General features: G+C 44.3%; 1 protein-coding gene across 1 annotated transcript in view; it reads right to left on the reverse strand.

The window, feature by feature from the left end:
• Nucleotides 1-16955, reverse strand: part of ADCY5 (adenylate cyclase 5) — a 309283-nt gene that overhangs the window by 65668 nt on the left and 226660 nt on the right. Inside the window, exons 6-7 of the mRNA XM_082262186.1 lie at nucleotides 14390-14548; nucleotides 12786-12927 (exon numbers count right to left, since the gene is read on the reverse strand). Of these exons, the coding sequence (XP_082118312.1) occupies nucleotides 12786-12927; nucleotides 14390-14548 (301 nt within the window). The remainder of the gene's footprint in view (nucleotides 1-12785; nucleotides 12928-14389; nucleotides 14549-16955) is intronic.

Consider the following 16955-nt stretch of genomic DNA (forward strand, 5'->3'; position numbering starts at 1 on the left):
GTTTGGATTGGAGAGGAGAGAGGCGGATTATCCGCAGGACACAGGGGCCCCGACTGGGAATGTTTTCTATCCCAGAGAAGGGCCCCAGGTGGAGGGGTTGGATAAACACATGTCATACACAGGTCAGCCTCTTCCCAATGTAGGGATTAGCGGGGGGCTCCAATCTGATATTCCATACCAGAGGACGGCACGGGGGGCTCCAATCCAATATTCCCTACCAGAGGACAGCACGGGGGGGGGGGGGCTCCAATTCTATATTCCATACCAGAGGACGGCACGGGGGGGAACCAAAACTGTTTTATCTGCTAAAAAAATCCAATCCAAAAGGGAAACCCCCCCCCCCCGGTTTATATAAGGACAGAACGGTGCAGTAATAGACCTGATTCACTAAAGGAAAAAAGCGCAGGGGGGGGGGGGCACTGTGCAGATAATCGCATGCATGTGTGCTGCACCCTACTAATGCAATCCTGTAAAGTGCATGTAAAGTCAATCGTTTTTTTTTTCTTTTTTCTTTTTTTTTAGTTTAGGATAGACTGGGGAATTATGGGAAGGGTTCTATTTGCTGTCTGGGAGATTTTCCTTCACTTCCTGTCCTGGAAAAAAAAACAGGAAGTCAGAGGAAATCTCTTTAAGAAAAAGGTGTCCCCAAATGACAATTTCCCCTCATTTCCTGTTTCACTGACAACTCTTAATAACATTATTTAAATAACAACAATTATTATTATTAGAAAAACAACTATTTTTGTACAAAATATTATTTTATTAACATATAATTATTATTATTATTATTATCAATAATATTATTATTATTATGTTTTATATTTTTATTATATATTTATTGCAATTATTTTTAAAGTTATTATTATTATTATTATTATTATTATATTAAATCATTGTTTCATAAAAATTATTTTAATAACATAAAATATATATTATTATTATTATTATTATCATCATTATTTAAAAAAATATATATTATTAAATATATTATTATTGCTATTATTTAAAAAGAATATTATTATTATTACAGTGTGCAGTAAAATAGGAGTAAGCCCTTTCAGTTCAGGAGAGGAGACCGTACAACTGTGCAAGACTCAATATATTTTTTTCATAGATATATAGTTAGTGAGGTTGAAAAAATACACCAGTTCAACCTATAAATTTTATATTTATATATATATATATATATATATATATATATATATATATATATATATATATATATATATATATATATATATTTATTATTTTTCTTTTTATTAATATATAAGACAGTAAAATGATTATTTAGTATTCTTATTAATAATTGTGTATTTAGTGAGTAATAATAATCATTATTTAAAAATTAATATATATTATCTTTAGATTAAAAACATATTATTATAAAAAATATATTATTATTATCATTATTTAAAAAAATATATATATTATTAAATATATTATTATTGCTATTATTTAAAAAAAATATTATTATTAATATAGTGTGCAGTAAAATAAGAGTAAGCCATTTCAGTTCAGGAGAGGAGACCGTACAACTGTGCAAGACTCAATATATTTTTTTCATAGATATATAGTTAGTGAGGTTGAAAAAAGACACCAGTTCATCCAGTTCAACCTACACATTTTATATTCATATATATACTGTATATATATATTTTTTTTTAAATTAATATATAAGACAGTAAAATAATTCTTTAGTAGTCTTATTAATAATTGAGTAATTTGTGAATAATAATAATGATTATTACTATTTTTTTAAATTATTAATGATAAAAATATCAGTATAAAAAAAATATATAAAAATATAAAAAATATTATTATTATTGTTATTATTTACCAATCAGTCTGCGATACGTTAAGGGGGGGGGGGGGATTGAAGTTTTTAAGAACCCTAATAAATACAATGTGAGGAACTCTTCCTCCTCAGTAAAGGAAGAAGATATGTGATTACTTCTTAGATAAATATATGTGTCTATTCTGAGGTTATATATTTATATCGAACATTTTTTATTCATCGCTGTGTTTGGTGTCGCTCACATTTGATAGGACGCTCCATCTGGCAGGTTTTTAATAGTTTAGGAAATTCATCTAAACGTGACCAGCAGCCTCCCCTCCCCCGCTCGTCCCCCCCCCCCCGCCCCCCGTATTCCATTTACAACACAAACACCGATGCCAACTGTCGACTGTTAACTGTCAATACATATGGGAAGCGCTCGGAGAAAAGTGAATTAAGAACTGTTTGTGTTGTATCGCTGCCAATTCTCCCTTACCTCTTGTGACCATCCCTTCGCCATTTAGATGGTAAGCTCTGTAGCCAAGGATGTCATTCCTATTGCTTCACCTAGTGCCGGGACAAGGTCACGAGCCCTGGGCCAACATGGCAAATTGTGCCCCCCCCCCCCAGATGTATGAGCATTGTGTCAGCAAAAAGAATCTCATCCCCCCCAAATAAAAAGTAATCTACATGGTCACGCCCAAGCATAAATCCCCCCTCCTCCTCCCAGAACAAATCCGCCCTCCACTCAAATCTCCCTCCCAGCACAAATCTTTACGCCCCCTCCCAGCTCAAATCCTCTCTTTTCCTATATGCCCGCAGCACAAACCCCCCCCCCCCAAAAAAAAAAAAAAGAAGAAAAAACCCCTTCTAGCACAAAACCTCTTCCTCTCAAATTTCCCTTCTATGTACAAATACCCAACCCCCCACTCTAGCAGAACCCCCCCCCCCCCAGCACAAATACCCCCCCCCAATCATCCCTATTAGCACAAATCACCCCACTCCTCAAAAAATATTTCTCCTCTACTATATTATTGTTTTAGCACAAACCCCCCTCCTAGCATAAATCTTCCCCCCATCCCCCTCTCAACACAAATCCCCTCTCCTAACACATCTTCCCAAATTTACCCTCCTAGAATGATTCTTTCTCGCTGCTGCCCCCCCCCCCCCACAGATGTATGAGCAATGCATTATGTGTCAGCAAAAAAGATCCCCCCCCAAAAAAAAGTCATCTACATGGTCACCCCTAAGCATAAATCTCCCCTCCTCCCAGTACAAATCCGCCCTCTACTCAAAGCTCCCTCCCAGCGCGAATCTTTACGCCCCCTCCCCCCAGCTCAAATCCTCTTTTTCCATATATGCCCGCAGCACAAATCCCCCCCCCCCCAAAAAAAAAAAAAAAAGAATTCCCCCTCCTAGCACAGAACCTCTTCCTCTCAAATTTCCCCTCCAAGTACAAATCCTCCTCCCCCCCACTCCAAATCCTCCAATTCCAGCTCAAATTCCCGCTGTACCCCAAAAAAATTGATGTCCTTTTTCCCACAGAAATTTCTTTTGGTGATATTTGATCACCTGTGCAATTTTTATTTTTTGCGCTATAAACAAAAAAAGAGCGACAATTCAAAAAAAACAAAAAAAAAAAAACAAAACAAAACAATTTTTTTTCATTCTGCTATATAACATTCCCAATAAAAATTGTAAAAATTAAATTTTTTTAATCATTTTAGGCCAATTTGTTTTCTGCTACATATTTTTGGTAAACAAAAATCGCAATAAGTGTATTTTGATTGGTTTGCGCAAAAGTTATCGCGTCTACAAACTACGGGAAATATTTATGTCATTTTTATTGTTTTTTTTGTTACTAGTAATGGCGGCGATCTGCGATTTTTAGCGGGACTGCGACATTACGGTGGACAGATCGGACCCCTAACTGACATTTTTGACACTTTTGGGGGGACCAGTGACATTACTACAGTAATCAGTGCTTAAAATATGCACTGTCACTTTAATAATGATGCTGGCAGGGAAGGGGTTAACACCAGGGGCGATCAAAGGGTTAAATGTGAGCCTAGGGGGTGTTTTCTAACTGTGAAGGGACTAGTGAAATGACCATAGAGACCTGTGATCCTATATAGAAGGATCACATTCGCTCTGTGGTCATTCCAGAGAGAACGGTCTGCTGTGTTTACAACAGCTGACGATCCTTCTCTCTCCACGGGGAGCGATCGCGGCCCCATGGATCGGCTTCTCTGCTGCCTAATGGTGGCGGGCACTCGCGCAACCCCGGGAGTGCTCCCGCGAACCGCCGTGCGGTTAACGCAGCCGAGCCAGCCTGCCGCAGTATTTCTACAGCGGGCAGTCGGCAAGTAGTTAAGTAAAAAAATAGTAAATTTATCCTTTAAAAAAAGACAATAAATTAGGATTCTGGCACAAATGAACAAAATGACTAACAATGAAAAAGTATAAATATTGGAGGTTAGAATAAATATCAGCAGGAAAGTAATAGCTTGGGGGAGAAGGGGAAGAATGAGTTAATTAGGGCTGATTTGGGTAAAGTAATAATCAACAACAGAAGCTCATCTCTTCATCTGATCTGCAGATGAATGAAACAGAATGTTACTTTGTATCTCTCTATCTCCCCTCTGATCAATGTTTATAAACAATGTTACTTTGTATCTCTCTATCTCCCCTCTGATCAATGTTTATAAACAATGTTACTTTGTATCTCTCTATCTCCCCTCTGATCAATGTTTATAAACAATGTAACTTTGTATCTCTCTATCTCCCATATGATCAATGTTTATAAACAATGTTACTTTGTATCTCTCTATCTCCCGTATGATCAATGTTTATAAACAATGTTACTTTGTGTCTCTATCTCCCGTCTGAGCGACGTTTATAAACAATATTACTTTGTATCTCTCTATCTCCCGTCTGAGCGATGTTTATAAACAATGTTACTTTGTATCTCTTTATCTCCCGTCTGATCAATGTTTATAAACAATGTTACTTTGTATCTCTCGGTCTCCCGTCTGAGCGATGTTTATAAACAATGTTACTTTGTATCTCTCGGTCTCCCGTCTGAGCGACGTTTATAAACAATATTACTTTGTATCTCTCTATCTCCCATCTGAGCGATGTTTATAAACAATGTTACTTTGTATCTCTTTATCTCCCATCTGATCAATGTTTATAAACAATGTTACTTTGTATCCTTCTATCTCCCGTCTGATCAATGTTTATAAACAATGTTACTTTGTATCTCTCGGTCTCCCGTCTGAGCGATGTTTATAAACAATGTTACTTTGTATCTCTCTATCTCCCGTCTGATCAATGTTTATAAACAATGTTACTTTGTATCTCTCCATCTCCCGTCTGATCAATGTTTATAAACAATGTTACTTTGTATCTCTCCATCTCCCGTCTGATTGATATTTATAAACAATGTTACTTTGTATCTCTCTATCTCCTGTCTGTTCAATGTTTATAAACAATGTTACTTTGTATCTCTCTATCTCCTGTCTGATCGATATTTATAAACAATGTTAATTTGTATCGCTCTATCTTTTGTCTGATGAATGTTTATAAACAACGTTACTTTGAAATCTCTCTATCTCCTGTCTGATCAATGTTTATAAACAATGTTACTTTGTATCTCCCTATCTTCTTTCTGAACAATGTTTATATACACTGTGTCAGACTGTCCATTTTTCAGCTCCTATATTTACACAGCAGCCGCCATCTGTTGGGGATTTGCAGCAAATGTGAGGAGCAGAGTGGTAGAAGGACCGGATGTACTACTCATGCCCTGTGTGCCTCAGAAAAGTATTTTTGGCCATATGTAGCACACCCCAAAGTCCACAACTGGTTAATATTTTCATTTAATGTACTTAAAATACGTAAAGGGCATTTTTACTCTTTGGTTAAGTTGTCCTTTTAAAAAACTCTTCATATTCCTTGAGTGCAGCCCACCTGGGAAATGTCATCCCCCCCCCCCCCCCGTTCCAGTGATCTCTCCTCCCAGCCGACACCTCTTCATACTGTACATCAGCTGTACCCACGCTGACCTCCAGGGGCTCTCAGAGTATTACTCTTTGATGCGGGGGAAAAAAAGGGTCCACATTTGCACCAAAATGTTGTAGGACCCTTTTTTTTCCCCCGCACCTAAATCTTATCGCATGTGTGTGAACCACCATGCGATGCAATTCTGGCAAGCACTGCATTGCAACGTGGGAAAGTTACTAAAATAGCAGAGAGGTGATTCTTAGCTAAAAATACCACAAAAAAAAACCGCTAAAAAACACTGAAAAACTCACTGGTTGGTCATTGCAGGTGGAACATAAAGAAAATGGGGGGAACTCATGGTCCGAGACTCCGCCCTCCACCCTAAACTGAGATCTCTCCGGCCTCACCTTCAGTCTCTGCTGGCAGGCAGCGGCGGCGGTGGCTTCCCCCTCAGTCTCTCTCCTCCGTGGGTCGGGCTTCCCCTGCCTCTCCTCCCTCCTCCTCCTCCTTGACCAATAACATGGCTTCTCCTTTTGGACAATCGGGAAACAGGTCTCAGGACCCACTTCCTGATTGGCCAGGAGGAGAATCCATTTGATAATAGCGAATATTCATTCGCTATTGTCACACAACTGGGTGGGCTCGGGGCGCAGTGCTCTGCGCCCCGAGCCCACCCTTTTTTGATGTCTATTAGAGCCTCTGGCTCTAATCACGTGCTTCAAAAAAACCCCATTGGAATCCATGGGTCCGGCACCCTGCATGTAGATTAGGGGGCCGGACGCATGGATAAGGTGGGGGGCGACGCCCCTGCGCCCCCAATGGATGGGCCACCGCTGGGAAAGTTACTAAAATAGCAGAGAGGTGATTCTTAGCTAAAAACACGAAAAAAAAAGCTAAAAAACGCTGAAAAACTCACTGGTTGGTCATTGCAGGTGAGTGGAACATAAAGCGCTCTCACCATCAGAAATAGGGGGACTTATGGACCGAGACTCCGCCCTCCACGCTAAACTGAGATCTCAGCCTTCACCGGCCTCACCTTCAGTCTCTGCTATGAAAATGTATTAATAAAAGGGAAGGAAGATTTGGGAAGCTGTTTATTTATTGGCAGAATTCAGGCCGGACTCGGTAATTACTTGGCAACCTGCTGGTGAAGCTCTGGATCCAGAATCCGTCCTTTTCTCTGCAGCGGTGCATTAGTGCAGAATGCGGATGGGACATGGAGTCTGCTTATTGTCAGCGGAGAGAGGTAATCCGAGGACGGGATGTAGTGAGAAGATCACATGAACGGCTATTAAAAGGGAAGTTCACGCTCCGAATGTGGAACCGTCTACAACCCAACATCCCCCCCCCCCTGCGCCGAACCTCCGACCCAGCAACAGAGGTCTGAGAGTGGACTTTGAGTTCATTTAACCACTTGCCGACCGCCGCAAGTACATATACTGCGGCGGTCAGCCCTTCACAGGCAAAGCGACGTATCGGTACTGTGAGGCTCTGGGGAGCGAGCGCGCACCGCTGGATGCGCGCTCCAGCTCCCGCTCGGTCACGGGCCCCCCCCCCCGCACGTGTGACCGGCGGACCCCATGTCACTCGCGATCGTCCGTTACAGCGGGAGAAAGGCAGGCGGCTAATGTAAACAAGCCGCCTGTCATTCTCCCCTGTGTAAGAATGGTGATCATACGGTTCTACTATGTAGGACCATTGATCACTGTTCCTACACCTAAAGCCACAGCCACAGTTAGAATCACGCCCCTAGGGACACACTTAACCCCTCCCTCTCCAAAAAAGTTAACCCCTTCACTGCCAGTGTCATTTTTACAGTAACAGTGCATATGTATAGCACTGATTACTGTAGTAATGTCACTGGTAACCCCAAAAGTGTCAAAAATGTCAGTCAGGGGTGCGATCTGTCCGCCGCAATGTCGCAGTCCCGCAAAGAAAATCGCAGATCGCCGCCATTACTAGTTAAAAAAAAAAAACAATAAAAATTACATCAATTTCCCGTAGTTAGTAGCTGCGATAACTTTTGCGCAAACCAATCAAAATACGCTTATTGCGATTTTTTTTACCAAACATATGTAGCAGAAAACAAATTGGCCTAAAATGTTAAAAAATTTTGATTTTTACATTTTTTTGGGGAATTCCATATAAAAAAATGTGAAAAATATTGTTATTTTTTCAAAATTGTCGCTCTTTTTTTGTTTATAGCGCAAAAAGTAAAAATCGCACAGGTAATCAAATACCACCAAAAGAAAGCTCTGTTTGTCAGGAAAAAAAGGACATAAATGTAATTTGGGTACAGCGTTGCACAACCGCGCAATCGTCCGTTAAAATAACGCAGTGCCGAATCACAAAATATGGCCTGGTCAGGAGTGGGGTAAAATCTTCCGGTCTTAAAGACGTTAAAAATACGCTCATTGAGGATTTTTTTGTCAAAGATATGTAGCTAAATACATTTTGGCCTAAATATATGACAAAAATTGAATATATTGGATATTTTTTAACTGTCAAAGTAGAAAAATATTGTTATTTTTTCAAAATTGTCGTTCTTTTTTTAATATCGCAAAAAAATGAAAATCGCAGAGGTGATCAAATACCACCAAAAGAAAGCTCTGTTTGTGGGAAAAAAAGGACGTAAATTTCGTTTGGGTACGGCGTTGCATGACCGCGCAATTGTCAGTTAAAGTCGCACAGTGCCGAATCACAAAAAGTGGCCTGGACGTAAAGCAGGAAAATCCTCCGGTGGTAAAGTGGTTAAACATTGTAATAAATAATTTAAGAATGTTGTAAAATAAAATAATTATAGACATTTTTAACCACTTCTGGACCGAAAGGATTTACCCCCTTAATGACCAGGCCCTTTTTTTTGCAATACAGCACTGCGTTACTTTAACTGACAATTGTCGTGTGACGCTGTACCTAAATAAAATTGATGTCTTTTTTCCCCACAAATAGAGATTTCTTTTGGTGGTATTTGATCACCTCTGCGATTTTTATTTTTTTGCATTATAAACAAAAAAAAGAGCGACAATTCTGAAAAAAGAAAAAAAAAAAAAACAATATTTTTCATTTTCTGCTATATAACATTCCCAATAAAAACAAAAATGTAAAAATCTAATTTTTTTATTTATTTTTTAGGCCAATTTGTATTCTGCTACATATTTTTGGTAAAAAAAAAAAAAATCGCAATAAGTGTATTTTGATTGGTTTGCGCAAAAGTTATCGCATCTACAAACTAGGGGAAAGATTTATGTCATTTTTATTTTTTTATGTTTACTAGAAATATCGGCGATCAGTGATTTTTAGCGGGAATGCGACATTGCGGCGGACAGATCGGACCCCTAACTTACATTTTTGACACTTTTGGGGGGGACCAGTGACATTACTACAGTAATCAGTGCTAAAAATATTCACTGTTATTGTACTAATGACACTGGCATGGAAGGGGTTAACACCAGGGGCAATCAAAGGGTTAAATGGGTCTCTAGTGAGTGCTTTCTAACTGTGTGGGGGAGGGGCTTGCTGAATGAACACAGAGATCTGTGTTCCTAAATAAGAGGATCCCTGTGTTCATCACTGACAGAACAGCGGTGTGCTGTGTTTACAAAGGCAGACCGCGGTTTTGCCTCTACAGGGAGTGATTACGGGTGCCCGGCGGCTATTGCGGCCACCGGACCCACTGATTGGCTCCCCCTGTGGCCAATGGGCGTGCGCTAGCGGTCCCCCGAATCGACGTACAGGTACGTCGTATTGCGGTAAAGAGCCGACCTGCCGCAGTAAAACTACAGTGCCTGGTTGGCAAGCGGTTAACATTTTAACCACTTCTGAACCGGAAGGATTTACCCCCTTAATGACCAGGCCATTTTTTTGCGATTCGGCACTGCGTTATTTTAACTGACAATTGCGCGGTCGTGCGACGCTGTACCAAGATAAAATTGATGTCCTTTTTTCCCCACAAACAGAGCTTTCTTTTGGTGGTATTTCATCACCTCTGCGATTTTTATTTTTTTCGCTATAAACAAAAAAATAGCGACAATTCCGAAGAAAAAAAAAAAAACAATAATTTTCACATTCTGCTATATAACATTCCCAATAAAAACAATTTAAAAATCAAAATTTTTCATCATTTTAGGCCAATTTGTATTCTGCTAAATATTTTTGGTAAAAAAAAAAAAATCACAATAAGCGTATTTTGATTGGTTTGCGCAAAAGTTATCGCGTCTACAAACTAGGGGAAAGATTTATGTCATTTTTTAAATGTATTTATTTTTACTAGTAATGGCGGCGATCTGCGATTTTTAGCGGTACTGCGACATTGCGGCGGGCAGATTGGACCCCTAACCGACAATTTTAACACTTTTGGGGGGACCAGTGACATTACTACAGTAATCAGTGCTAAAAATATGCACTGTCACTGTACTAATGACACTGGCAGGGAAGGGGTTAACACCAGGGGTGATCAAAGGGTTAAGTGTGAGCCTAGGGGGGGTTTTCTAACTGTATGGGGGAGGGGCTTGGGAAATGATCATAGAGATAGAGACATGTGATTCTATATAGAAGGCGCTCTGTGATCATTCCAGAGAGCAGAACGGTCAGCTGTGTTTACAACATCCGACCGTTCCTCTCTCTCAGCAGGGAGCGATCGCGGGTGGGGGCGGCAATCGTGGCCGCCAGCCCTGTGCATTGGCATCCCCGCTGCCTAGTGGGGGCAGGAGCTCGCTGGCGGCGGCACGCGCTTGCCCCCAGCACCACACCCGGTACATTGATTCGCGCAGGAGAGCCAGTCTGCCGCAGTAAATGTGCGGCAGGCGGACTTAAAGGTGTTAATAAAAAATTATATATATTTTTTTTTTTTTAAATGTAAAAAACAATTAAAAAGGGCAATTCAGGTTCTCCGTTATGTTTGTGTTCGCTAATAATGATTTTAGTGAAAATATTGTTTTGATATATTCGGGGGGGGGGGGGGGGGCGGGTAGGTTGTATGGGGCCCCAGGTAGGTTGTACGGGGTCCCAGGTAGGTTGTACGGGGTCCCAGGTAGGTTGTACGGGCCCCAGGAAGGTTGTACGGGCCCCAGGTAGGTTGTACGGGGTCCCAGGTAGGTTGTATGGGGTCCCAGGAAGGTTGTACGGGCCCCAGGTAGGTTGTACGGGCCCCAGGAAGGTTGTACGGGGTCCCAGGTAGGTTGTACGGGGTCCCAGGTAGGTTGTATGGGGTCCCAGGTAGGTTGTACGAGCCCCAGGTAGATTGTACAGGTCCCAGGTAGGTTGTACGGGGCCCCAGGAAGGTTGAATGGGCCCCAGGAAGGTTGTACGGGCCCCAGGTAGGTTGTACGGGGTCCCAGGTAGGTTGTATGGGGTCCCAGGTAGGTTGTACGGGATCCCAGGAAGGTTGTACGGGGTCCCAGGTAGCTTGTATGGGGTCCCAGGTAGGTTGTACGGGCCCCAGGAAGGTTGTACGGGGTCCCAGGTAGGTTGTACGGGGTCCCAGGTAGGTTGTACGGGCCCCAGGAAGGTTGTACAGGATCCCAGGTAGGTTGTATGGGGTCCCAGGTAGGTTGTACGGGCCCCAGGAAGGTTGTACGGGGCCCCAGGTAGGTTATACGGGTCCCAGGTAGGTTGTACAGGCCCCAGGAAGGTTGTACGGGGCCCAAGGTAGGTTGTACGGGGTCCCAGGTAGGTTGTACGGGCCCCAGGAAGGTTGTACGGGGTCCCAGGAAGGTTGTACGGGGTCCCAGGTAGGTTGTACGGGGTCCCAGGTAGGTTGTACGGGGTCCCAGGTAGGTTGTATGTGGCCCCAGGTAGGTTTTACGGGCCCCAGGAAGGTTGTACGGGACCCAGGAAGGTTGTACGGGGTCCCAGGTAGGTTGTACGGGGTCCCAGGTAGGTTGTATGTGGCCCCAGGTAGGTTTTACGGGCCCCATGAAGGTTGTACGGGCCCCAGGTAGGTTATACGGGGTCCCAGGTAGGTTGTATGGGGTCCCAGGTAGGTTGTACGGGGTCCCAGGAAGGTTGTACGGGGTCCCAGGTAGGTTGTATGGGGTCCCAGGTAGGTTGTACGGGCCCCAGGAAGGTTGTACGGGGTCCCAGGTAGGTTGTACGGGGTCCCAGGTAGGTTGTACGGGCCCCAGGAAGGTTGTACAGGATCCCAGGTAGGTTGTATGGGGTCCCAGGTAGGTTGTACGGGCCCCAGGAAGGTTGTACGGGGCCCCAGGTAGGTTATACGGGTCCCAGGTAGGTTGTACGGGCCCCAGGAAGGTTGTACGGGGTCCCAGGTAGGTTGTACGGGGTCCCAGGTAGGTTGTACGGGCCCCAGGAAGGTTGTACAGGATCCCAGGTAGGTTGTATGGGGTCCCAGGTAGGTTGTACGGGCCCCAGGAAGGTTGTACGGGGCCCCAGGTAGGTTATACGGGTCCCAGGTAGGTTGTACAGGCCCCAGGAAGGTTGTACGGGGCCCCAGGTAGGTTGTACGGGGTCCCAGGTAGGTTGTACGGGCCCCAGGAAGGTTGTACGGGGTCCCAGGAAGGTTGTACGGGGTCCCAGGTAGGTTGTACGGGGTCCCAGGTAGGTTGTACGGGGTCCCAGGTAGGTTGTATGTGGCCCCAGGTAGGTTTTACGGGCCCCAGGAAGGTTGTACGGGACCCAGGAAGGTTGTACGGGGTCCCAGGTAGGTTTTACGGGCCCCAGGAAGGTTGTACGGGCCCCAGGAAGGTTGTACAGGATCCCAGGTAGGTTGTACGGGGCCCCGTGATTTCTAACAGCAGCCCTGGTCACATTAGCCGGGGCCGGTCCTGCCGGCTCCTGATCTTTAGCCTGGCCTGAGAAGCCGTCTTTGACTGCTCGGCCAATGTGCTGACAGTATCCTGCGAGCGCACTCTCCGCACATCGGCCAATCAGAGATATATGTGCGGTGTGTAGGCGGCAAAGCTCCCCTTTGGCTGCTGCTGAGGAGTCAAAAAAGGGGTTAATATCAGGTTCAAACAGGCAGACCCTTCCAAGAAGTGATTCTTACCCGCTTCTGGGTGCATTGTACAATGAGGAACGTTTCAATGTTGTGCTTCTTCAGATACGCGTTTCGCTCTCCTCCAGCGCCCTCCTCCACCTCGTAATCCCCGTTCAGGTAGTTCAGAGTTGCCTTCGTGATGTGGATCCGTCTGAGGAATGAAATTCAATATATATCACCTTATTCTGGAGGGTTGGGGGGTGGAGAAGAAAGTCAATTCTAACAAAGTGTCTTCCCTATGCGGGGGACACCCAGAAACTTCTATCCCTCCTATGTCCCCTGCCTGCTGATTGGTCCACGTGGGAATATCTACTGGAAAGATAATCCGCAACTCCTTGCTTGCTCTTAACAATCTTCAAAATGTATTGACTCTCCATAATATATATGGTAACGGTAACGCGTTTCGGCCTTGTTCAGCACCCTACCTCTGCTTTTTTTTAGGGAATATCTACTGCCTGGATAGAGATGACACAATCTTATAAATACAGGTGCAGTTCACAAATGTCTGACACAGATCAGCCCCCTGCTGCAGCCTCTCACCTTGTACCTTGCTACAAAGTTACAATGTACAGTCTGATCACTGGGGGAGGGGAGACTGAGGAGATGACTCCTCCTCTATCTAGAAAGTTACAATGTACAGTCTGATCACGGGGAGAGGGGAGACTAAAGAAATGCCGCCCTCCTCCTCCTTCTACAAAGTTACAATGTATAGTCTGATCACTGGGGGATGGGAGACTGAGGAAATGCCTACTCCTCCTTCTACAAAGTTACAATGTACAGTCTGATCACTGGGGGAGGGGAGACTGAGGAAATGCTTCATCCTCCTTCTACAAAGTTACAATGTACAGTCTGATCACGGGGGGGGGGGGGGGGGGGACTGAGGAAATGCCTTGTCCTACTTCTACAAAGTTACAATGTGTGATCACTGGGGGAGGGGAGACTGAGGAAATGCCGCCTCCTCCTCCTTCTACAAAGTTGCAATGTACAGTCTGATCACCGGGGGAGGGGAGACTGAGGAAATGCTTCCTCCTGCCTGCAGCAGACTGATGACATCATTTAACCCTATACAACGTCATTGGCTGAAGCTCAGGGATGGCTATTTTGTGATAATAATGGGCGGAGCTTTTCTGATAATGATCCTGTTGCTGTATATTGGGAAATGTCAGGAATTTTATATATGAAGATTTATGAATTTCCTGACAGATCCGGTTTATTAATTCTCCCGGGATTGGCCGTCATTTCCATGCAATGAAAGATTCATATTCGGGTCGATCAAATTAAATGAAAAAGATTTTATTCTCGGGTAATCAAAATGCAAATAGAAGAATTTCCTATGCTAAAATATTCTCAGCAATTATTCCTCCGATCTGACCCCGGCGACCCCCGAGTGACATCACAGCGCACAGCAAGGTGGAAATCGCCCCCAGCCCACGTCAGGGAAAAGTTTAATCAATTTCTGTATTGGAGGTTTATATTCCCCCAATGGAAATCATACTCCTGTCTACCCCCCCCCCCCCCCATGGAAATCATACTCCTGTCTACCCCCCCCCCCCCATGGAAATCATACTCCTGTCTACTTACCCCCAATGGAAATCATACTCCTGGCTACTTACCCCGCTTTGCCTCCAGCCTCCATGTGATTGGCCAGAGTGACGTCATTGGACCAGACATCGAACTGCCACTTGCGCAGCCCCAGGACGCCGCAGTGCACACGACCGCTGTGAATCCCCACACGCATATTGACATTCACCCCGGTCACTTCCCTCACCAGCCTGCAGGGGGAGACACAATACACACAGATGGATACAAAGTGGAAAAAGTCTATCAAAAAAAAGATTCTGTAATATGCCAGTTAGATAATATTACAATTATATTTGTAACATTATTAAGCAGTTCAGCATCCCCCCCTCCCCCCCTCTTTCCACCAGTGCAGCAGAGCATAGGGGGAACAACTTTGTCATTACTTAAAGCCAGGGCTCTTTTTCAGTGGGAACGCGGGGGAACGCAGTTCCGGCACCTCCAACACTGACTGTATGTAATGGCAAGGGGTTCAAGGTCTATTTATGCTAGCTGCTGGGGGGATCTATTGTTGCTGGAGGAGATTTACTTTTGCAGGGTGGGTAGGGGTGTCTACTGTTGCTCAGGAGGTCTATTGTTGTTGGTGGGGGGGGGGGGGTCTACTGTTGCTGGGGGTGGGTCCTATGTTGCTGGGGGTCGGTTGTTGCTAAGGGAGGGGGTATTTTGCTGCGAGTGATACAATGTTGCTGGGGGAGGGTCTATTTTTGGTGGCTACTGGAGAGTCTATTGGTGCCGGCTGCAGTAGATCTGGTATTGCTGCTAGGGATCTTTTGTTGCTGGGGGGGGGTATTTAGTTCCGGGTGGTTCATTGTTGCTGGAGTTTTAGAGAACTCCACTGACGCATTTCGCCCTTTACGGGGCTTAATTGTAGAGGCCCTGAAAAGGGCAAAACGCGTCATCGGTGAAATGAAACAAATCTTCTGTCTACTAGAGCCTGGCAAGCCGGTCCTTTCTGTCTGTCTGATCCAACTGATACAGGTTTGGGGAGCATTCAAGCGGTACTATTTTTTTATTGAATGGAGGAGATTGACCTTTCATTTATCCGCCCGTCCTCCATTCACAAAGCGTTTGTGGAAGCCGATGGTACAAGTTTCTGTGAATGGAGGAGGGGGACGGAGAGGGCGGGTATAGTTGGCATTGCAGTTTAGGGCTAGTGCAACCAAAACATATAAAAAATTCAGGTGTGACCTTTATTTATTAACCAGTTTCTACTTGCGCTATTGCTGAAAGATGGCTACACCGCACCTCTCCAATTCTGGGAGGACATCCACGGAGGTCCCTGACCATGCAGTCCCATCAAGGCCAATCAGTGCCCATCAGCACTACCTCATCAGTGCAACGTCATCAGTTCCCACTAGTGCAGATTTATCAGTGCCCATCAGTACAGCCCCATTGATGCACATCAGTGCAACCTCATCAGTGCCCATCAGTGCAGCCTTATTAGTGCACATCAGTACAAACTTATCAGTGCACGTCAGTGCAACCTCATCGGTGCCCACCAGTGCAACCTTAGTACAACCTCATCAGTGCCCATCAATGCAGCCTCATCAGTGCACATCAGTACAACCTCATCAGTGCACATCAGTGCAACCTCATCCGTGCCCACCAGTACAACCTTATCAGTGCCCATCAATGCAGCTTCATAAGTGCACATCAGTACAACCTCATCAGTACACATCAGTACAACTTCATCAGTGCCCATCAGTACAACCTTATCAGTGCACATCAGTGCAACCTCATCGGTGCCCACCAGTGCAACCTCATCAGTGCCCATCAATGCAGCCTCATCAGTGCACATCAGTACAACCTCATCAGTGCACATCAGTACAGCCTCATCAGTGAACATCAGTGCAGTTTCATCAATGCCCATCAATGCAACCTTATCAGTGCACATCAGGGCAACCCCATCGGTGTCCATCAGTGCAACCTCATCAGTTCCTGTTAATACAACATCATTAGTGCACATCAGAGCAACCTCATCTGTATCTGTCAGTGGAATCTCATCAGTGCCCATCAGAGCAACCTTATCAGTGCACATCAGTGCAGCCCCATCAGTACCCATCAGTGCAACCTCATCAGTTCCTGTCAATGCAACCTCATCAGTGCACATCAGAGCAACTTCATCAATGCCTATCAGTGCAATTTCATCAGTGAGCATCCGTGCAACCCCATCGGTGTCCATCAGTGCAACCTCATCAGTTCCTGTCAATGCAACCTCGTCAGTGCACATCAGAGCAACCTCATTGGTGCCTATCAGTGGAACCTCATCGTTACCCATCAGAGCAACCTCATTAGTGCACATCAGTGACACCCCATCAGTGCAACCTCATCAGTTCATGTCAATGCAAACTCATCAGTGCACATCAGAGCAACCTCATCAGTGCCTATCAGTGCAACTTCATCAGTGCGCATCCGTGCAACCTCATCAGTGAAGAAGAAAAATTACTTATTTGCTCAATTTTATAACAAACTAAGAAAAACATTTTTCCTGAATTTGTCTTTTTTTCATTTGTTTAGTAAAAATTAAAAAAATGACTGAGTAATCATTGGTGCCCATCTGTGCAACCTCAGTACAACCTCATTGAGTGCCCATCAATGTAG

Source organism: Pelophylax lessonae (genome assembly GCF_965119305.1).
Source record: "Pelophylax lessonae genome assembly, chromosome: 6".
In the NCBI taxonomy this organism is placed as follows: domain Eukaryota; kingdom Metazoa; phylum Chordata; class Amphibia; order Anura; family Ranidae; genus Pelophylax; species Pelophylax lessonae.